Source organism: Dromiciops gliroides, chromosome 1 (assembly GCF_019393635.1).
Source record: "Dromiciops gliroides isolate mDroGli1 chromosome 1, mDroGli1.pri, whole genome shotgun sequence".
Classification (NCBI taxonomy): Eukaryota; Metazoa; Chordata; class Mammalia; order Microbiotheria; family Microbiotheriidae; genus Dromiciops; species Dromiciops gliroides.
In genome coordinates this window covers 361,450,298-361,473,024 of record NC_057861.1, presented here as the reverse complement: position 1 = coordinate 361,473,024, position 22,727 = coordinate 361,450,298, and the positions used below count along the sequence as shown (strand labels likewise).

Genomic DNA, 22,727 nt, shown 5'->3' with positions numbered 1-22,727 from the left:
TTCTAGAAGATCTTGAGAGTGGTAATGCAGTACAGTTTGAAAGCAGTGAACAACCCAGACTATTTTTTGGCTCTACTTCAACTTTTTTTTTTTTTGGCGGGGCAGTGGGGGTTAAGTGACTTGCCCAGGGTCACACAGCTAGTAAGTGTCAAGTGTCTGAGGCCAGACTTGAACTCAGGTACTCCTGAATCCAAGGCCGGTGCTTTATCCACTGTGCCACCTAGCCACCCCCTCTACTTCAACTTTTGATAGAAAGATGTAGCTAACCAACTTACTTGCAGATATTAACTGAATAATCAAAGAACTCTGTGTCTAGGTTGCGCTAAAGACTGGGGATAATTCTGTTCTTAACAAGAATATTCTTGGGGCAGCTAGGTGGCGCAGTAGATAGGGCACCCGCCCTGGATTCAGGAATACCTGAGTTCAAATCCGGCCTCAGACACTTAACACTTACAAGCTGTGTGACTCTGAGCAAGTCACTTAACCCTGATTGCCTCACAAAAAAACAAACCAAAAAAACCCCAAGAATACTCTTAAAGCAAAAGGTTAAGCTAAGAATTGATTTCTAGAATGTACTGATTGAGATGCTTTGTATTTGAAAGGTATCTTAGTTTTAAAAAAAAGTGAGACCTAACCCCTATTCTGGAGTTTTGTTTCTGGCTCCCTCCTTGTGGGCTTAAGAAACTGTCTCCATGGAGAAGTCAGAGAACAGAGAATGGGAAGATTAATAAGGATAGATAGAAGAAGTGTCCTCTTTGGAGTTAATTTCCTGAAACAATTTGACATCTTTCCCATTTGGAATCATTCTGATGGCTTATTTTTTTTTTAATAATAAAAATTTTATTATTTTAAATAACCAAAAAAATTATTTTAAAAAAGCTTAGTATTTGTTATTTAACACATAGAATGTTCTCATGAGCTATCCACAAAGTAAAATCTGGTGGTTTTTCTAATGGTTCATCAGCATTAAAACCAATTCAATATTTGATTTAAGAAAAATGTTCCATGACAGGATCATAGAAATGATAGCACTCTCAAAGATCAGAAAAGGATGATAAGCTCTCCTGAACTCCAAGCCTACACCACCAGTTGCTTACAGGACACGTTCACCTTGATGGCAATACTTCTCAATTTAGTACTGAATCATATGCTATCTTGTCTTGTTTGATAATTGTTTCATATGTTTTGGTCTCATTACCCAGCTAAATTCTAAGTCCTTTGAATGCGTAAGTCATGGTTTATACTTTATTCCCCAAAGTTCCTAAATATATTTGTAAAGGCATGCATTTCAAAGCTCTGTAGGGAAGGAGGAAGGAATATTTTTAATATGCTTTGTTTTGTTTTGATGGTGAAAATTCCATAGTATTATCTTTTTCATTATTGAGATGGTAACTTTCATTTCTTAACCATAAAAGGGAATAGAAAGAATAGTAGGAGCTATATTGCTAGCTGCAGAAATAAAGTGTTTTCCTACTTAGCAGTATTATATTGTAGTAATTACCCTAGTTTTTTAATGATGATTATATAGCACCCTGTGTTTGCTGATTTTTATTTTCCCTTTCAGTGGAGAAAGTGGGGCAGGTAAAACAGAAAGCACTAAACTAATCCTGAAGTTCCTGTCTGCCATCAGCCAGCACTCTTTGGAATTATCAATAAAGGAAAAGACAGCCTGTGTGGAGCAAGCTATTCTCGAAAGCAGGTATTTCTTAGCTTAATTATTCTACCCTTTCATATCAAAAGTGCTTGACAATTTTGAAAGTTGTCTCCTAAATGCTTCTGTTATAAGGGCAGGTCACTTATGTTATTAGTAGCTACTATATGAACTGCCAACATGTTTCCTTTAATGTTTCAAGGAGACTATGATAGATTAACAAGCAAAAAATTGGAAGAGGACACTGGTCTACATTAGCAGAAAAACAGATTTTTATAATCATATATCATGTGAATTGGAAGCATTTTTTTCTCTTACCTAATAATTGTAGCTTTCAGACATGAAAAGATCTTAGCAATATCAGTATAGGGAAAGTGTTGGCAACATTCCACACCTGCAGCTCCCCTTGCATTCCTTTATTTTTTAATTTAAAAAAATGAACAGAAGTCTATTTTTTCACTCCCACCTCCCACCACTTTGGGGAAAAAAGGGAAAAGAACAGCAAATTACTCATAACGTATGCATGGTCAAGCAAAACAGATGCATTTATTGACTGTTAACATACAGAAATAAAAGTGGCTCGTTCTATACATGTGTAATTCCTACCTAGCCTGTCTCCTCCACAAAGCTTTGCAGATCCCCCAAGCCAGTAATATTCTTGGATTATATTCTTCTGTACTTCTATTATTGAACCTTACCGTTATACTTTGTTTTGCATGTATAAATAATTATATTTTTGTGTGCCACACTGCCATTTCTGTGGTTTTTTAACATGAGGGAAGTAGTCAACACATTGTCATCAAATACTTGTTGGATGCATGAAAAAATAAATGATATATGGCTAGTGGTATCAATAGTGAGGCATCTTCTAGCAGCTCATATCAGAATTTTTTTTCTTTAAATTTTTTTTTTAAATTTTTTAGTGAGGCAATTGGGGTTAAGTGACTTGCCCAGGGTCACACAGCTAGTAAGTGTTAAGTGTCTGAGGCCAGATTTGAACTCAGGTACTCCTGACTCCAGGGCCGGTGCTCTATCCACTGTGCCACCTAGCTGCCCCTCATATCAGAATTTTAAAGGTGATTTATACTGTCAATGTTTATTGAAAAAAATTTGCCACTTTGTTGTTTACTTCATGACTTTTGGATGTAAGTTCATACTAATTTACACAGAAAGCAAGTGTCCATTTTGAATTTTTCATAAGTGCTCAAACTGTAATGACTTCTCGAAATCATTCTCATGATAAATACTGTTTAATTACCTTATTTCTCAAAATAAGAATGTTCACTGAGAGATAACATAGTACATTGTATAGAGTATTCTCTTTGGAGGTAGGAAAATGTAGCTTCAGATCTTGTTTCTGCCACATACCAGCCGTGTAACCCCTTCACCTCTCGATGCCCCACACTGTTCTCTAAGACTAAGTTGCAGATGAGTCGGCATCAGTATTGGTCACATCAGTATGTGACAGTCATCATGGAGAATTCTGTAATACTGGCATCACAGATCCATACCAAAGAAGAAAAAACAAGTATGTCGAGGAAGGTTCTAGGTTTTGGCTAAAGAATAAAGGATGGGGGCAGCTAGGTGGCGCAGTGGATAAAGCACCGGCCTTTGATTCAGGAGTTCCTGAGTTCAAATCCGGCCTCAGACACTTGACACTTACTAGCTGTGTGACCTTGGGCAAGTCACTTAACCCCCATTGCCCTACCAAAAAATTTTTTAAAAATTAAAAAAAAAAAAGAATAAAGGATGTATAGATGCTGAATGAACCATACTATTTCTTTTGTTTTTGATGCTGTTGTTTTTTTCTATTTTGAGGTTTTTCATCACTGCTCTGATTTTTTCTCTTATAACATGACTAATGCAGAAATAGGATAGATATAGATATATATATATGTGTGTGTGTGTGTGTGTGTGTGTGTGTGTGTGTGTAATCTATATCAGATTACCTGCTGTCTAGGGAAGGGGGGAGGGAGGGAGGGAGAAAAATCTGAAATTGTAAAGCTTGTATAAACAAAAGTTGAGGACTATATTTACATGTAACGGAAAAAAATAAAATACTTTATTAATTAAAAAAAAAGAAAACTTGCAGGAGCTGAGATCTGTAGCTGCCTAGCAAAGATTGACACTGATGAGATTATGTATCCATTAAAATATCTAAATAAGTTTAAAAAAAAAGAATAAAGGATGTAGCACCTGTGTGGGGGTAATGTTTATTCCTGGTTTCTCTATAGATGACATTTTGGGGGGAAGTGATTTTATTGTTTTTACTTCTGTTCCTAATTAGCCCTTTCTACCACCCTCTCATTTCATAGCCCAATTATGGAAGCTTTTGGTAATGCAAAGACTGTTTACAACAACAACTCCAGTCGCTTTGGGAAGTTTATTCAGCTGAACATCTGTGAGAAGGGAAATATTCAAGGAGGAAGAATTGTAGATTGTATCCTGTTTTCCTTTTCATTTCTACTCTATTTAACATTGATAAGTAGGAAGTACCTGCTGCTGATGCTGGACTGTCACAGTGATGGAGGGAAAGAAGAAAGAGAAACATGGATCTGCTTTAAATGGTTGATTTGAGAGTGAGCAGAATTGAACTACTTAATTAGTGCACGTGGTTAAGAACAAATTGTTCTTTGGAAAGTTCTGGTAGCTGGTGACATTATCTTAAACCCTACGCTCATAATTAACCATAAAAACATAGTTGGTTGAAATCTATTGTCACATAATTTGACTTCTGACTTTCTAGTACTTAGCATATTTGTAATTAAATCTCGATGAGCTAGTCTTAATGTAGATTTCTTCGTGTTCTGGCAACACAAATAACATGGCAGAGAGACTACTTGGAAGGAAAATAAAGAACAGAAGATTGTAGATAAAACTAATTTAAAATTCTTGATATTTTTCCTTGACTTAAAATTCTTTCAAAATGAAGATTTATTAGAAAAAGTAAGTTTTATTTTTGGTTCCGTTTGCATTTTGTTTGTTTTTTTTTAATTGTCAATTTATGTCAATTAACAAGGGAAAAACAGTGTAAATTTGATATATTCTTACAGAACCGAGTGGTAAGACAGAATCCAGGAGAAAGGAATTATCACATCTTCTATGCACTGCTGGCAGGCCTAGAGAATGAAGACAAAGGTGAGTGACAGAAACAATAGATACACCTGTGTTTATAGGTTTTCTTTCCATTTAAAAAAAATCAGTAATCATAGAAGAACTATGGAGAAAGCTTTATGAAATGTGTTGGTAGATTAATAAACCACGATGTGGAATAAGTTGTTTCAAAGTAAATGGAAAATCGAATTTACTGAAGTGCCAAGTCATGTAGGCAGAAGATGACAGACAGAAAATCTGGAATCTCCTTGGCTTTTGACCTTTCTTGTATATCTCTTAATTCAGAGAATGTTTCTGAAAAGAAAAAGCATTGAAATTGATTGTGGGGTTTTTGGTGTGACACCTGAATAATGATGCTTTCTAGTGTTTACAGGAGCAAACAGAAACTCTAATTAGTGGGTACATCCATTTGTTATTTTCTAATAATAAGGGCTGACATTTACTTAGTGTTTTTCAGTTGTAAAACATTTTTGCTCCTCACAGCAACACTATATGTGAGCTAGTGCCAATATTAGTCTATCATTTTTAACAGAATTCATTAAGTGCCTGCACCAAGCATTGTGCTAGGCCCTGGGAATATGGACACAAAGAAAGGGGGAGGGGGAAGAGTAAAAAGCTCCTTCCCTGTTTGGGGACACAAGGGACATATGCTTGTGTGCATGTGTGTGTGTAATATAAATGAACTTACTTTGTTGGGGTTCAGAGTTTGGTTTGGTTGAGGTGCAGAAGAGGTTCTAGCATCAGGGGAGCCAGGAAAGGTTTCATGTAGAAGGTGGAGCCTAAGCTAGGCTCTGTAAGAAATGATAGATTGGGGCAGCTAGGTGGCGCAGTGGATAAAGCACTGGCCTTGGATTCAGGAGTACCTGAGTTCAAATCCAGCCTCAGACACTTGACACTGACTAGCTGTGTGACCCTGGGCAAGTCACTTAACCCTTATTGCCCAGCAAAAAAAAAAAAAAAAGAAATGATAGATTGTAAGAATAGCCAGCCGGTTTAGAGAGGTAACCTGCCCAGTGTCACCCAGATGGTGGGTGATAGGAGACCTGAAACCAATATATCTTTTTCTGTTAAAGACACCAACATCTTTCCAGTCACCTAAGTTTACAACCTTGGTGGTGGTTCATTTGTTTTTCAATCCTGCCCAACTCTCTGTGACCTCATTTGGGGTTTTATTGCCAGTGATACTGCAATTGTTTGCCATTTCCTTCTCTAGCACATTTTATAGATGAGGAAACTGAGGCAAACAAGGTTAAGGGACTTGCTAATATGTCTGAGGCCAGATTTGAATTCAGTAAGACAAATCTTCCTAACTTCCAGCCTGGCACTCCATCCACTGAGCCACCCAGCTGCTCCTCACAGCCTTGAAGTCATCCTCAACTCTTCCTTCCACCCTGCATCACCTCTAATCAGATGCTTCCACACTGTCTCTCCTCCATCTATCTCCACACTCAAACCAAACTACAAGCATTCTAATTCAAGTGATGATTTCCTCTCACATGGACTGTGGCAAAAGTATCCTAATTATTTTCCTGACCTCTAATCTCTCCCCTTTCAAATGTACCCTGCACACAGCTGTCAGAATAATACAGCACAGGTTTGTTCATATACCTCTACTGCTCAAGAAACTCCAGGCTTCCTCTTGCCTCTGGAATAAAATACAGACGCTGCTTTTTGACCTTTAAAGCCCTTTATGATCCATCTTCAATCTTCATTTCCATGATTAGTGCACATTACTTATTCTCCTTCATGCACTCTACAATCTGGCTAAATTGGCCTGATTACTGTTTCACATTCAGGACATTACTTGTTACATTTCCATGTCTTCTCTCAGGCTTTGCCCAATGCCTGGGATGGACTTCTACCTTTAAAAGCTGTAGCTTCCTTCAAAGCTAGCTTTGATGTCACCCTGTTTTCTTACTCACCTTAGTTGCTTGCTCCATTTCCCCAGTAATAACTTGATATGTATTTGGTATTTTGGTTTCTGTATACGGGTTCCTTCACTGGTAGAATATAAGCTCCTTGAGAGAAAGAACTGTTTCTTTTTTTTCTTTGTTTCCTCAGCACCTAGTATGGTGCCTGGCGCATAGTTGGCTTTTAATAATATACTGATTTTAACATGTTCCACCATCCTGATGTATAAAAACACACTTAACCCAAATCATTGTTATTTTCTTGATGGCAGTGTGGTATACTTGGTTCTCTTTCTAATTGCAGGAGGAAAATCTTGTTGTATTCTGTTGTTCCCTAAGCTAACCAGCTGAATGACAATAAAAATTGTGGGCTTACATTTTTCTCTCTTTTTATATTGCAGAAGAATTTTATTTATCTGTGCCAGAAAATTACCACTACTTGAATCAATCTGGATGTGTAGCAGATGCGACAATCAATGATAAAGAATCCTTCAAGGATGTCATTGTAAGTTACTTTCCCAAAAGGAGTTAAATAATTTCACTTTCTGGTACAGTGTACTATCAGTTATCCTAAGTAAAAACTGAAATAATGACTAATCAACAAGCATTCAAATACAGGTATTTGCCTTTTTTTCCCTTTTGCTTAAAATTTGTCTTCAAAGGTTTGGTAATCCTTTTTAATTGGCATTAAAGGCAAAAACCAATAGGGACCTTGAGAGATAATGAGCTTTTTTTAATAATAATATTACTTCATATTTACATAGTTCTTTGCAATTGACAATGTCTTTTCCTTACAAAGCTGTACAAGGATTTTCCTTATTTTCTAGATGAGAAAACAAATTGATAGAGGGGTTAAATGATTCTTGTATAAGTGGTGAAGCTTGGTCTTGAGTCTTCTGATAGGAGACCAGTGCTCTTTTCACACCACCATACTGAACGAAGGATTGTTTTTTTTTTGGTTTTTTGTGAGACAACTGGGGTTAAGTGACTTGCCCAGGGTCACACGGCTAGTAAGTGTCAAGTGTCTAAGGTCGGATTTGAACTCAGGTACTCCTGAATCCAGGGCCAGCGCTTTATCCACTGCAACACCTAGCTGTCCTGAACAAAGGATTTTTAAACCCCTTTGGACAAACATGTACATTTTTTGATTGAAGATTTCTAGCCATAAAAAACTGTACATCAGTTCATTTCAGTGTTTTCTCGGCATGGTAGTCCAAAAAATTGTTACTGAATCTTCTCCTTTTCCTTTAACACAAGGAGAGGCAGTGTGGTAGAGAGGATGGAGAAGGGGTCCTTAGGGTCAGGAAGACCAGAGTTCAAGTCCCACTTCTGACATTAATTTGGCTTTGTGACCCTGAACAAGATAATGAAATTCTTGGTGCCCAAGGCAACTTTCTTAGATGCTGAAATTGGAGAAAGCTTGCACACCTACATGGGTAGAGAGAGTTTCCTCATTCAGGAATTCCCTGTATCATAAAAATCAAATTTCTAGTCCTTATACTTATCCATTTTTATTGTCAGCCTTATTATTTCCTGCATGCCAATAATATCCTGTTTATTGGAATATAAGAATATTCTTTAACTTTTCCTTATAGGAACCTCTTTTCCATCTTTTCAATCATCTTTGTCACCTTTTTCTGAAACATTCCTAGTTTCTTCTCTTTTTAAAATTTGGTGGGGGGCAGCTAGGTGGCACAGTGGATAGAGCACTGGCCCTGGATTCAGGAGGACCTGAGTTCAAATCTGACCTCAGACATTTGACACTTACTAGCTGTCACTTAACCCTCATTGCCCTGCAAACAAATAAACAAAACAAAACAAAAAAGGCATCTTTCTCCAAAATGAGGGAGCCAGCCTGGATGAGACCCCAGTCGTTTTCCAGTCATAAAATTTGGTGAACAGCACTGGACACACTACTTTATTAAAGTATTTAATAATAGTAAAACAATAAATAGTAATAATAACAAAATAATTTTAAAATAATAAAGTATTATGTAAGTATGTAAACAAGATAATTTAGCAGCAGAGTGTTTATCAAGGAAACAATATTACTGATGTATATTTAGTTTACATCCTGTCCTTGGAGATTTTAGTTTTTAGTCCTTTTAAGTTTTAACTCTTATTTAGAATGTTCCTTTTCCAATTGGTAAATGTAAATTTTTTTTGGGGGGGTGAGGCAATTGGGGTTAAGTGACTTGTCCAGGGTCACACAGCTAGTGTCAAGTGTCTGAGGCCGGATTTGAACTCAGGTCCTCCTGAATCCAAGGCCAGTGCTCTATCCACTGCGCCACCTAGCTGCCCTGGTAAATGTAATTTTGAACTTAATTCCATCCTCCCAGGATGCATCGGATTACTCAGAAGAGCTAGATTCCAATCTCGGCTTTATCACTTACCGAACAAAACTTGACTAAAGCAGATTCATCTAAAAGAACTTTATTACTTGGGTTTCAGAAAGCTTTTGTTATCAGTCTTACTGATAAATCATTCTCAATAGCCCTCCCCAATTTAGTAATATCTGTAGATAGCAAATCTTACTAAAATAATGTTCTCACTCCATTGTCCAGGAGGCAGCTAGATGGTACAGGGGATGGATCTTGGACCTGGAATCAGGAAAATCTGGGTTGGAATCATGCTTCAGACACTGATTGGCTGTATGACCATAGGCAAATTACTTTTATTCTCTCAGCCTGTTTCCTTGTCTGGAAAATGGGAATCATAGTAATAGCACCTACCTCACAGTGTTATTATCAGGATAAAATGTTAAATATAAATATAAATCACAAATCTTAAAATTCTATATAAATCTTGGGTATTATGATCATCAACATAATGGATTAACTAAGATCCTAGAACTTATTCCATATTTGAGATCAATAACTAGAGAAATCACTCAGATTGTTGCAAAAACATCAGTCACTTGGGGCAGCTAGGTGGTGCAGTGGATAGAGCACCGGCCCTGGAGTCAGGAGGACCTGAGTTCAAATCCGGCCTCAGACACTTAACACTTACTAGCTGTGTGACCCTGGGCAAGTCACTTAACCCCAATTGCCTCACCAAAAAAACATCAGTCACTTTATATTTAGCCTTTCAAAAACGTTTTTGTTGTGTGGCACTTTTATTTGCTAGTTTATCATTAAGAATTTTGGAAGTGGAATGAAAAACCTTTCAGAGTTTATGGGATCATAGTTTTAGAGCTGGAAGGAACCTTACAGTTTATCATATCCAGTCCCCTCATTTTACGTTTAAGGAAATTGAGGGGGCAGCTAGGTGGCGCAGTGGATAGAGCACCGGCCCTGGAATCAGGAGTACCTGAGTTCAAATCTGGCCTCAGACACTTAACACTTACTAGTTGTGTGACCCTGGGTAAGTCACTTAACCCCAATTACCTCACTAAAAAATTAAATAAATAAAAGAAAGAAAGAAAAGGAAATTGAGGCCCTGTGAGGTTAAGTGACGTCTGTAATGTCACACATTATGTGACTGAGCTGAAATTGGAACCCAGTCTTCTGACTAAATGCATTGTACCACTTTGTGTTTCCAACTTAAAATGTCATCCTCTTGTCACCGTCATTCAATCAGAATAAAATTCAATTCACTTGACAGATGTCCTTAGAAAAGCCATTGTTGATTGCCTCTTAAAATATTCTGGGTGTTTACAGATGGCTTGTTTTTTCTACCCAGGTCACTGGTCTGTAATTTCCTGGATCATCCTTTGTTTACCTAAGATAGGCACAACCTTTGTCCTTACAAACCACAGGGAGAGGCAGCATGCTTTTATTGGATAGAGAACCAGCCTTGAATCAGGAAACCTGGACCCAGGTTCTTCTTTTGACATGTATTAACTGTGTTACCTTCAGCTAATCATGTAACTTTTCAACACCCCAGGCAGCTCTCAGAGATGACAAATTATGGACTAGTTACATATGAATGAATCTCTTTATTGAGAGTTTATTTGGATGAAATCATAGGTTTCCCCTGAGCCTTTTGTGCCTGTCCTCCACCACTCCCTCAATTTCTCACAGAAACATGTCCTATCTTTGACAGTTTTTCAAGATTATTTACTAGTCCTGCTACACTGATACCTTCCTGTTCCTTAAATATTCTGGAGTGCTTATCATCAGGCCCTGATAAGTGATCTAGTATATTCTAGATACTCTTTAATTGTATTGTTCCATTTTAATATATGCTTCCAGCCTTCTGTCATAGATAGGGTTCTTAACAGTCACCTTGCTTTGATCTTTTTGTAACAATCTGACATAAATAAGGAAACCAGGTCCCTTCTTGGTGATTTAAAGAAAAGAATATAAATAAATGCTAGCTATGCATGACCCTATGTAAGTCACATGACCACCTTGTGCCTCAGTTTCCTCAATGATAAAATAAATAAAGGAGTAGGCTTCTGTTGTCTCAAAAGTCCCTTCTAGCTGTAAATCTAAGATTTTGTAAGTGAAAAGCTTAGATTGCTCTGTTAGCTACAGAAGGAAATATAATTTTCACAGATTCATTTTCCTTCCTCCCTATGACCAAAGAAAATTGTTGCATTATGGAACTCAAATAGTAAGGAGGGACCATTAATCCTTACCTATGGGTCTCTGGGCCACACATTGACTTAGTGTTAAAATGTAATGTTCTCTGTGTTTTATTGTATTTATTTCTTTTGTTATTTCCCAATTACATTTTAATCTGGTCTGACCATGCACTCTGAGAGTGTTGTAGGTAGTGCTGTGTGTTTCATACCTCTGATCTAAAAGATAAATTGTTATATAAATATAGTGCCATCTTAATTTCAACCCAGTCTTTTCTCTTTTCACTTTGATCCAAGTCACTAATTTTCTCTGTGACCACTAGGGGGCGTGTTACAGCAAGTAGAGTGCTGTCTTCCTGACAGTGCCAAGTTTCAGTGGGATTATACTTTACTTACTCTTATTTGACAAAAGGAGCCGAAAATATTGAATAACATGATATTCTAAGAGGAAATCTCTTATAGACTATGATTTATCTAACATTGCCTGATTAAGCCATTGGTTGTTATTTTGTTTTTTCATTTAAATAATTTAGTTCTCAAAATCTTGAGTACAAAAAAAGTGTCATCTATTTGATAACTATTAAGTCCTGGAGATAAAATAATAATAAAAAAGCTAACATATAACATACTATATTTTTTAAAAAACTTACTTGTTTTAATTCTTCAAGATCCTGTTTTTAATCATCCTCAACACCCCTCCTCCACATTTGAGAATACAAAAAAAAGCAAAACCCAATACAAATATGTATACTCATGGGCAGCTAGGTGGCGCAGTGGATAAAGCACTGGCCCTGGATTCAGGAGGACCTGAGTTCAAATCCAGCCCCAGACACTTGACACTTACTTGCTGTGTGATCCTGGGCAAGTCACTTAACCCTTATTGCCCCGCAGGAAAACAAACAAACAAACAAAAATATGTATACCCAACCAAAATATCTTCACATTGTCCACATCCAAAAAATATCTTGCCTCATTTTTCATTCTGAGTCTTTCATATCTCTTTTAAGAGGTCTCTGGCTCTAAGAGATGGCGGTTTTCTTTTAAGATTTCTTAAAATATGATAGCCAGGTTCTTTATTTTATCATGGTATTGATATCATAAGTTCTCTGAAATAGTAGGTGGACGTTATGCTGAGAAGAGTTCAGTACAATAGTATGTAGTAAAAAAATATGAAAGTTTTTTTGTTGTTGTTGTTTTTTGTTTTTTTTTTTTGGTGAGGCAGTTGGGGTTAAGTGACTTGCCCAGGGTCACACAGCTAGTAAGTGGTAAGTGTCTTGGGCTATATTTCTGATGGACTACAAATATTGAGGTAATACTGGGGACCTGCCAGCTTTCATGGTTTTCAAAGTGGTGTGATCTAGGCCACAGTCTGAATGCTTCTCTCCTCACCTCCCACACCCCATCCCTTCCCTTCCTGGTCTGAGCTCTGCAATTTTATGACCTCTCTTTAGGTCTGTTCCAGAGTAGATAGCTGCTGGATTCAACCCCTGTCAGCTGGAAAGCTTCGTTCATTCAACATGGCAGAATTGTAGGCTCTCTCTTTTTTTTTTTTTTTTTTTGGCAGGGCACTGGGGGTTAAGTGACTTGCCCAGGGTCACACAGCTAGTAAGTGTCAAGTGTCTGAGGCCGGATTTGAACTCAGGTACTCCTGAATCCAGGGCCGGTGCTTTATCCACTGTGCCACCTAGCCGCCCCCGTGTAGGCTCTCTTTTACTCGGATATTCTTGCCTTGTTTATTCTTCTGCAAGTGGGCCTAGATGCTTTAAGTGAGATTTGAGTCTGAGCCACACAGTTGCTGCTATTGCTGCTTGCTTCTGAATCTTCTCCCTTCTTGGTACACTGGCCAGAGCCACTCTCCCTGAGAACACAGGTCCCCTTCTCAGTCAGCCCGGAATCTGTGGCCCAGAACTGGGTATTGGGCACCCAAACTTCCAGTTTGCACCTGCCCCCATCTCAGTGCCCAAGTATGGGTAAGGAGGCCCATTCTGTCTCTGGGTCCCCACTTATCTTTAGTGCCACAGCCCTTCCCTGGGTGCTAGAGGGCTTATCCTCAGTGTCCACAGGCTTCTCTGTCAGCTGGGCTGGACAGATGACTCACTGTGATACTCTAGATTTCCCCATTAGGATTCAGTCTGGTACATTTTCTAGATTTCTTTGGAGGAGTTTTTGGAGTGGAACACACTGTACAGGTTTCTACCACTCCTCCATGGTGGTTCCACCCATCTTCTCTAGTCACATAACAACACTTTGTTAAGCCTTTTACATTATGTTAGCACATATCATAAAAAAGATATTTAAATAATAATCAAATGTATATGTTAACCAAAAAAAATTTTTCTTTGAACATTTAATTTGTGAACATTTTAGCCTATCTCAACAGAATATTGCAAAGAAGCAGGCACTTAATAAGTATTTCATTTAGTATATGCATTAATTGTAGTCCATCAGAAATATCCATTGAAATTAGATTGTAGGCATTACTGCCTTGTGAAATGCTGTGCACTCAGTGAAGACTTACCTGTACCTTTTTTGGTTTTAATGGAATATAATTGCTAATATCTTAAAATGTCAGCTTGTAAAAGTGTCTATCAACTCTGTCCTCATTTTTCAGTGTCAGCATCCTGAAGTATGGTGTCACAATTTTGAATCATGCTTTTCACTTTTTTGTTTGCTCATGCATTTTGATTTCTACTTTCTTCATTACTGACTTAAATTCGTATAAACAAAACAACCTGTTAAGTGTTTTCAGACCAATTTTTTTATTTGTATAGGCACTTTTAAAAGGCAGCTTTGCAGTTAGTTACCTCACTAAGAATATATAGCCATTTATGCACAAAAACTTTACATATTTTATAAAACTTTATTTTAGGGAGTAGCCAGGTGGCACAGTGGATAAAGCACTGGCCCCTGGATTCAGGAGGACCTGAGTTCCAATCCAGCCTCAGACAGTTGACACTCATTAACTGTGTGAGCCTGGACAAGTCACTTAACCCTCATTGTCCCACAAAACAAACAAACAAAAATAAAACTTTATTTTATAACATTGTTCTAAATGATACCATGTTATAATTAGAAAATGTTCTAAATTATAAGTATGTTCTAAATATAAATGTAATATAAAATGTTCTAAATTAGGCCAGTAGAACATATATGTACGAATAACTTCGAGTATGCTGATTTATGATAGTGCTTTGACAACAGCGTCTTGATCTCCTGCAAATGCTTCTCTTTTCCCCTTGAACACTGTAGTATATTGATATATTTTCAGTCCCCATATATGATGAGAATAGCACCTTATATATTTCTTAGAATGATTAAAGTTGCAGTCTAGAGAAATAGATTCAATGCTATAGTTTATGTTTTATTTGTATTTCCTATTATGAGAAATAAAGAAATTTCCTTTTACCGATCTGGAGACTGATAATTCTATCTAATCCAGTTGCCTTTCTGTTTAGTTTAACCCCTGAGGAAAGCTGCTAAACTTTCATACTGGAGTATATTAATAAAGCTGTCTGTGCCTGAGTTAGGTCGGCATTTGTACAATGTTGCGAAAATAACATTTACGCCTGTGTGCTTTGAAATAAACCAATAAAAGACAGGTTTTTATTATAATTAATATCTGCCTTTCCATTTTGAATTATAGTAATATAACACAGTCCTCAGAAATTAAAAAAGGAAAATTTTTAAATAACATGAATATATATCACTTTTGTGTTCTGCCCATTGTGTGGTTTTCTTAGGCTTGTTTGTTGTCTAATCTAATTCTTTTTTTGTGTACCTGTGATGATTTGTGATCTAAGAATGGATGGCTTGGTGAAGTCAGCCTTGTGCTTTGATGTATGGACACCAGTGTATAACTCACATCATTAGATTAAAACACTTTTGCTAGTTGTTCAGTTTAATGGGGTGGGGAAGCCCCATAAGTGAATTGTTTTTTCTTCTAGACTGCAATGGAAGTGATGCAGTTCAGCAAAGAAGAAGTTCGAGAAGTTCTTAGACTACTTGCTGGTATTTTACATCTTGGAAACATAGAATTCATCACTGCTGGTGGAGCACAAGTTTCTTTCAAAACAGGTGAGGTTGCCTTTTTTCTTTTCTTTCTTTCTTTCTTTTTGGGTACTTCACTGAACCTCTTTGGGTTTGAGTTTTTTCTTGGTCTAAGATACTTAGAATCAATAATCTCTAAGGTTGTTGCAAATTATAAATACTATGATCCTGTGTGATCTTAGCTATAGAATTATAATTCTAGCCAGAAGAAAAAGAGATTTGATTTTTCAAGTATTCCAGTCACTCACCATAATAACTTACATCCTATATGAATACTTACTTGTCTCACCATTCTGTAATTTCTAAGGAAAATGACTTCAAGAATATTACTTGCTTAGAGACCTTGGAACATGCTACTGTAGCCTCAAATCACATCACAAATAAGAAATCACTTATTCCTTGTACAAATACAGTCGATATTTTGCTTATCTTTTTTGTTTATTTTTTTTTCTTTTTTGTCAGCTCTTGCTAGATCTGCAGAGTTACTTGGGTTGGACTCAACACAGCTAACTGATGCCTTGACACAGAGATCAATGATACTCAGGGGAGAAGAGATCTTAACACCTCTCAACATACAACAAGTAATTCTCAGCAAAAGTTACTGAGTTTTTCCCTAGGTCAATTTATGGAATGAAGGGAAGGCTGTGGATGCTTTCTAGAGAAGATAAATCGTTTGAGATGGGGTATCATAGTGCAAGGTGAAAGGCAACAGGGGGGTACTAGGGACCTGGGAAATAAAGTTATCAGGAAATAGGAAGATATCAAATACTAACTTTGTGCCCTTTCAAAATTTTGCCTAGAACTGATTCTGAGCCAAGGAAAAGAAGAATTTATTTTCCTACATTTTCTTCTCTCCTTTACTATGTGGCTTTCTTATAAGACCCTAAGCCAGTGTTTGATGTTAAATTAGTGCTAAATTCACCCACACTAAAATAGGCATTTTGGAGACTGGCTTGAGAACCTAAAGATTGGGGTCCTATTGGAAAGTAATTTCCAGTATACCAAGTTACAGACTTTTGAAACATAACCCACTAGCAAATTTGAAAATGGATCTGTTGGAGGCAGCTAGGTGGTGCAGTGGATAAAGCAATGGTCCTGGATTCAGGAGGACCTGAGTTCAAATCTGATCTCAGGCACTTGACACTTACTAGCTGTGTGACCTTGGGCAAGTCACTTAATCCTCATTGCCCCACCAAAAAAAAAAGAAAATGGATCTGCCAATTTTCTTAGAGTGGGGTAGACTCATACCAGGCCTGCTACATCTAGTGAAAAGGAGTAGCCAAGAAATGGAAATAGACTATGCTTATTGTCATGGGGGAAATAGGTGGTGGTGGGGGGTGGTCCTTAGGTATTTCTTTTTAAAGAATTACAACTCTCACACAAAGTCCAATTAGAATAAAATGGTCTTTTATTTGGGCATTATAGAAGGTGATGGCTTAGAGATATCTTTCTTCTCTGTTAACCTGGAAATTAATGAAACAATCAGTATAGGAGATAATCAATTGGGGCAGAGGAACCATAGCTCATAGTTTGTGGTATGGCAAAGCAAGATGCTAGGAATACCCCAATATGGGGACTGAGGACAGGGTTTATATGGGGTTAACAGAACTGAGGGAGCTATGAGACTGCCCTTGGGAAAATAAGTTTCTCACAGAAACTATTTAATGTAAATGAATCTTTCTGCATAATAACCTAAGGGAGTGAATTTGGGAATCTTTGGGAGAGGATAGTTTATTTGGGGGGAGATCCATAAGACAATCAAGAGTCTGGAATTGACAAAGATTGGTTAGCCCCAGGCAATTCATTGACCTGGGAATGGAGAGTAGGTGGGAATCAGTCAATTCTGAGGAAATTGTGGTTATCACCTCCAGTGGAAGAAAGGCCAAAGCTTTTATAGAAGGCAAATGGGGTGACCACCCGACAACGACAACGGAAAGTTCCATTTGGAGGTGGGGTGGAGAAAGAGTCAGGGTTTTTTCTTTTGGAATGATAGTCCTGACCTCTTGTGTCCAATTTCAGGTAGTAGCCCCACCCAACTGACTTCCTGCTATAGAATTTACTCTCCCCTAACTTCTTAGGTGTGTCCCTCCTGATATCTAGTTGGCTAAACTAAACTTCAATAGTCCCCTAATTCATCAATATGTCCTAACCCCCATGTCACTTATCAATGTGTCTGATCTGTCCCACAGGCAGCAGATAGCAGGGATTCCATGGCCATGGCACTTTATTCCCAGTGTTTTGCCTGGATTATTAAGAAAATTAACAGTAGAATCAAAGGCAAAGATGACTTCAAATCGATTGGAATTCTAGACATATTTGGATTTGAAAACTTTGAGGTATGTTTCAGAAGATTGGTATTCAATAATTCTCCCATATGTAAGCCTATTGCTATTAAGTCCCTTAAATTTGAAACTCAGAGTGGATTTCTGAAGCTCATGGTTGTGAGAATTGGAATAACACCCCCTGCTGGGAAAGATATTGCAGGGAAGCTCCACCATGAGGAGAAAGCATGTCATTTAGAAACCATGTGACTTTAGCATCTGGAAGTTACATCTATAGAACCACCTGTGGGACCTGTCAATCAGAGCTACCAGCCAATTAGCTTGGAGCTGTGTGTGGATGGCCCTGTTTCCGGTTTCTTAGGAGGCTTCTGGGAGAAGCCGAGGAGCAAGCGGGCCTTTTGGTTGGAGACTTCGGCTTGGCAGCAAGAGACAGGCAGGATAGGGAGAGCAAGCAAATTTCATGCTTGATCCACATGTTTCTCTTTACTTAGCCCTAATATACTTTAATAAATACTTAATGCCCAAAGATTGGTGCTCTACATTTTCTAATTTAAGGCGACCACTCATTAGATTTTAGACATCACAGCTATAATTTTAGGCCCCTTACACTGTGGATTTTTAGTTCTTTCTTCTCTTAACATTTTATGAATGGGAAATTTAAAGATATTTTATTGTCCAATGTGTCTTTTTTCCTCTTAGGTTAACCATTTTGAGCAGTTTAGTATAAACTATGCAAATGAAAAGCTTCAGGAGTATTTTAATAAGCACATTTTTTCTTTGGAACAATTGGAATATAGCAGGTAATCATGGATTTAAAGTACAATTAACAAAATGAGAAAAGAAAAATTGAGAATTTGAAAGTTATATTTGAAATTTAAATGTTACCTTCTGCTTTTATTATAGAGAAGGATTAGTATGGGAAGATATTGACTGGATAGACAATGGAGAATGTCTAGATCTGATTGAAAAGGTAATCCATTGTTGGGAGAATGTGGTTACAGTATTTAATTTGTACTTCAGAGAACAAAATAGCTTGTACTAACCTGTACTTGAAAGGTAATGAAAAAGCCAGAATGGCCTATTGTATTCTAATTAGAGTTGCCCTCCAGGCTTTGATAGTTCTACCATTCTGTGATCTTAGTAGCATTTCCTACTTTCTACTTTGATTTTAATTTCAGCAGAATCTAAGTTCTGATATAAATACACATATGTGTGTAAATATATTTATCATATGTAAATGTACACGTGTATGTTTGCACATATACAAACATGCACAGTATATAATCTATTAAACCATATGTGCTTATTCTTTTGTAAAATTTAGATTATATATTTGAAATTTTTACCGATGCCAATACTTTGTAATGCAACAAAAAAAAAAATTCCAAAATGCCAGTTACTAAAAATAAATGCATGTGATTTTATGGAATTGAAGAATCTATGAGGGGGGTGCAATTCAGGGAATGCACAGCTCCAACCTATCTGTGACTTAAAGAAAAATCCAAAGGATGTCTGAAGCACATAGATAGACGTTAAGTGATTTGTTCTAGATTAGACAGTTTGTATGTAGCAGAGAGAAGATTTAAGCCAAGGGCTTCCTGACTCCATGCCCAGTGTTATATGTGTCCCATCAAGCTTCCTTTTTTATTTGATTTTTTAAAAAAAATCATTACTGTTTAGTTGCTTTAAGTCCTGTCTGACTCTGACCTCATTTGCTGTTTTCTTGGCAAATATTCTAGAGTAGTTTGCCATTTCCTTCTCCAGGTTGTTTTACAGATGAGGAAACTGAAGCAAACAGGGTTAAGTGGCATGTTTAGCTAGTAAGTGTCTGAGACCAGATTTAAACTCAGAAGGCTGCATCTTCCTGACTCTAAGCCCAGCACTCTGATATTGTAGGAAATGGGGTACAGGTTGGGGTTGGGGTTCTTAGGAATTCCTCTTTAAAGAATTACACCCTCTTGCACACAAAACGTAGTTAGAATAAGGTGATAGTTTATTTAGGAGCAAGGGAAGGGAAGGGAAGGGTGAGGGGAGGGAAACCATGAAAGAAATCCTTGGACTTTTCATGGGGAGATTTGGCATAAAGCACATGGCTCAGAGGTACCAAATCTCCTCGAACAGGAGACTGGAAGGTACTTTTTATAGAGGCCTGATGGGGGTGGACCATCTGCCTGTGGAAAGTTCCTTTAGTGAAGGTGGACCATCCCCCACTGGTGGTAGCTGGGGGAATTGGGTGAGGGGTGGCTACGGATCCCTCTTCAGGACACAAAGGCTGCAGCCACACCCAAATTTATCTCCCCAGGGTAAGGGAGACCAGAATGAAGGGTAGGATTCCGAAGCTAGCTCAGTCCGATTTGGTTCAGCTTATCTCTCTAGGCGTTATCTGTCCTCTGGTTTAGTTTCTCAAGGAGAAGATTCCTTGGTGTGCCCCAGAGAACTTCTGGGGTGCTCTGCACCCCATGACAACTCTATCTACTGTGCCACCTACCTGCCCCTAAAACATTATTTAAAATCATTCATATGGGGAAGCTAGGTGGTGTAGTGGATAAAGTGGATAAACCAGAGTTCAAATTCAGCTTCAGTCACTTGACACTTACTAGCTGTGTGACCCTGGGCAAATCACTTAATCCTCTTTGCCCCACCAAAACCAAAAACTCACCTGAGGCAGCTAGGTGGCATAGTGGATAAAGAACCAGCCCTGGATTCAGGAGGACCTGAGTTCAAATACGGCCTCAGACACTTGACACTTACTAGCTGTGTGACCTTGGACTTTGGGCACATCACTTAACCCTCATTGCCTCAGGAAAAACAAAAGATAAAGAAAGAAAAGAGAACTATTGAATAATATCTAACATAAAAGGGGCAGCTAGGTGGCACAGTGGATAGAGCACCAGCTCTGGAGTCAGGAGGACCCGAGTTCAAATCTAGCCTCAGACACTTAACATTTTACTAGCTGTGTGACCGTGGACAAGTCACTTAACCCCAATTGCCTCACCAAAAAAAAAAAGAAAAAAAAACACATTGATATGATCTAAACTTTTTTCCTTTATAACATGAGGTTAAAAACTTTTTTTTTCATTCTTCAAAATAAATGTATTTTATAAATCTTGTGGTACAAATGAGGGAATGGGAAGGCAACTCTAATTAAATACCAGATAGGAAAACTGTCCCTCTTTTCTGTTTTGAAAACATTTCTTGTTCTTTTCTCCCCTCTTCTAGAAACTTGGACTACTAGCCCTTATCAATGAAGAAAGTCATTTTCCTCAGGCCACAGATACCACCTTACTGGAGAAACTGCATGCTCAGCACGCTGTATGTCAAAGACCGTTTCATATTCTTCTACCTCAAATAACAAACCTTTGAATGAAGTGTACATCTGATATTCGAGAGCCCTGATTATTTCCTTAATGCCCACCAGTGTATCTGCTTTCCAAACCATAGCACTTTTTGGAACCATTCATTAGAACAGATACTTCAAGCTGAGTTCAATTAACCATAGGATCATTCTTATTTGATCCACTGCCACACCGTGGACATCTTTGTTATCTGTATTTAGTGTGAGAGTAGCAGAGTGATTACATTTACTAACCTTGTAAACTTCAGGACATCTACGAAGTCACAGTATCAGCACTTCTAGTTGTGTGTGTGGCATCTAGGGTTTTGATGCCATGTGCCATGTCACTGCGTGGGTCCTCTTGTGTGTGTTATTCCATTTATTGTTCCCTTTTTCTTCATGAGCCTGTGCAAGTCCCTCCCATCCCCATCCCTTTACTCAAACTGTACGATCTGTTTGGAGTACCTCCCTCTCCATCTCATGCTATTGTATATTTCTGTGTATCCATTCAGTTCAGCCCAGCTCAAATAGCGGTGAAGCCTTTCCTGGTTTCCCTAATAGAAAATGACCTCTCCCTTCTCAGACTTGACAGAAGACTTTGCATCTCTTCTTATACCCTTAAGTATTTTTTGGGTAGCAACTTATAGCTGTGTCATATCCCCTTACAAGACAGTAAACTCTGTTAAGTAAGACGCCAAGATTTATCTAAACTTTGTATTTCCCTATTACCTTTTATAGTGTACTCTGTGGAGTGAACACTAAAAACACTCGTTTAATTATTCCTTTTTTTTTTCTTTTTATTTAGCATAACCACTTTTATGTGAAGCCAAGAGTTGCTGTTAATAATTTTGGAGTAAAACACTATGCTGGAGAGGTAATATATTTTTAGGATTTCTTCTTCGGTGTTTCAAAAGATCCATGGTTTTGTCAGTGTGGGTATTTCCTTCATTAACACAGATCACAGCTTCTCCATGCTTTTGTCGACATGATTAGTCTGGGAACCAAAAAAGAAATGATCACTTAGTAGCTCACGTTCATATAATGAACTTCTCTGAACTAGGCTAAACTGTAGACAATAGAAAGTTGTTCGACATAGGACATGTTCTCAAAGCCTTGTCAGCTTGATAAGAGCTGCCAGTGCTTATTATGTGCTGGCATAAAACTTTGGAGAACCCAGGGTCACGACCTCTGCTTAATATATCATCAAAGTAGCGTTTTGTGGAAGATTTTTTAATTCCCTGTGAAATTCCTCTGATTACCTTTTAGGAAAAATATTTGTTTTCTCCATAGGAAGAGAAACAAACTCATTGAAATGTTCTGGTTTTACTATTAATTTTTATAAAATTTGTTTAATCTCTCTCTCTCTCTCTCTCTCTCTCTCTCTCTCTCTCTCTCTCTCTCTCTCTCTCTCTCCCTCCCTCTCCCTCTCTCTCTCTTTCCCTGAAACCCTCTTCTCCCATTCTATTCCCCTTTTTGGGGGGTGGTTTAACAGGTGCAATATGATGTTAGGGGGATCTTGGAGAAGAACAGAGATACTTTCCGAGATGACCTTCTCAACTTACTAAGGGAAAGCCGGTATGTAACACCACTCACTGAGAATTAATTGACCAACAAATGCAGATGTGATTTGCTACTGAATTATACTATGTACATTTTTCATATAGTAATATTTAAAATATTAATATTCTTCTAGAACTTAAACATATTCTGATATGCTTTCATTTTTATGCAATATCCCGCTCCTGGTAATATTTTAATTAACCAAAAATAAAAAAGACACATATAACATAGATATCTTAATGCTGTGGCTTAAGTCATCAAATTCTCTATTCTATTTCCTGTTATCTCAAGAATGATCAGGAAA

General features: G+C 37.7%; 1 protein-coding gene across 1 annotated transcript in view; it reads left to right on the top strand.

The window, feature by feature from the left end:
• MYO10 (myosin X) overlaps positions 1-22,727 on the top strand; it is a 246,035-nt gene that overhangs the window by 131,811 nt on the left and 91,497 nt on the right. Inside the window, exons 5-17 of the mRNA XM_043971604.1 lie at positions 1,565-1,699; positions 3,967-4,091; positions 4,584-4,597; positions 4,705-4,789; positions 7,077-7,180; positions 15,145-15,274; positions 15,710-15,828; positions 17,437-17,583; positions 18,229-18,329; positions 18,433-18,499; positions 20,749-20,841; positions 21,669-21,737; positions 22,356-22,438. Coding sequence (XP_043827539.1) covers positions 1,565-1,699; positions 3,967-4,091; positions 4,584-4,597; positions 4,705-4,789; positions 7,077-7,180; positions 15,145-15,274; positions 15,710-15,828; positions 17,437-17,583; positions 18,229-18,329; positions 18,433-18,499; positions 20,749-20,841; positions 21,669-21,737; positions 22,356-22,438 — 1,272 coding nt within the window. The remainder of the gene's footprint in view (positions 1-1,564; positions 1,700-3,966; positions 4,092-4,583; positions 4,598-4,704; positions 4,790-7,076; positions 7,181-15,144; positions 15,275-15,709; positions 15,829-17,436; positions 17,584-18,228; positions 18,330-18,432; positions 18,500-20,748; positions 20,842-21,668; positions 21,738-22,355; positions 22,439-22,727) is intronic.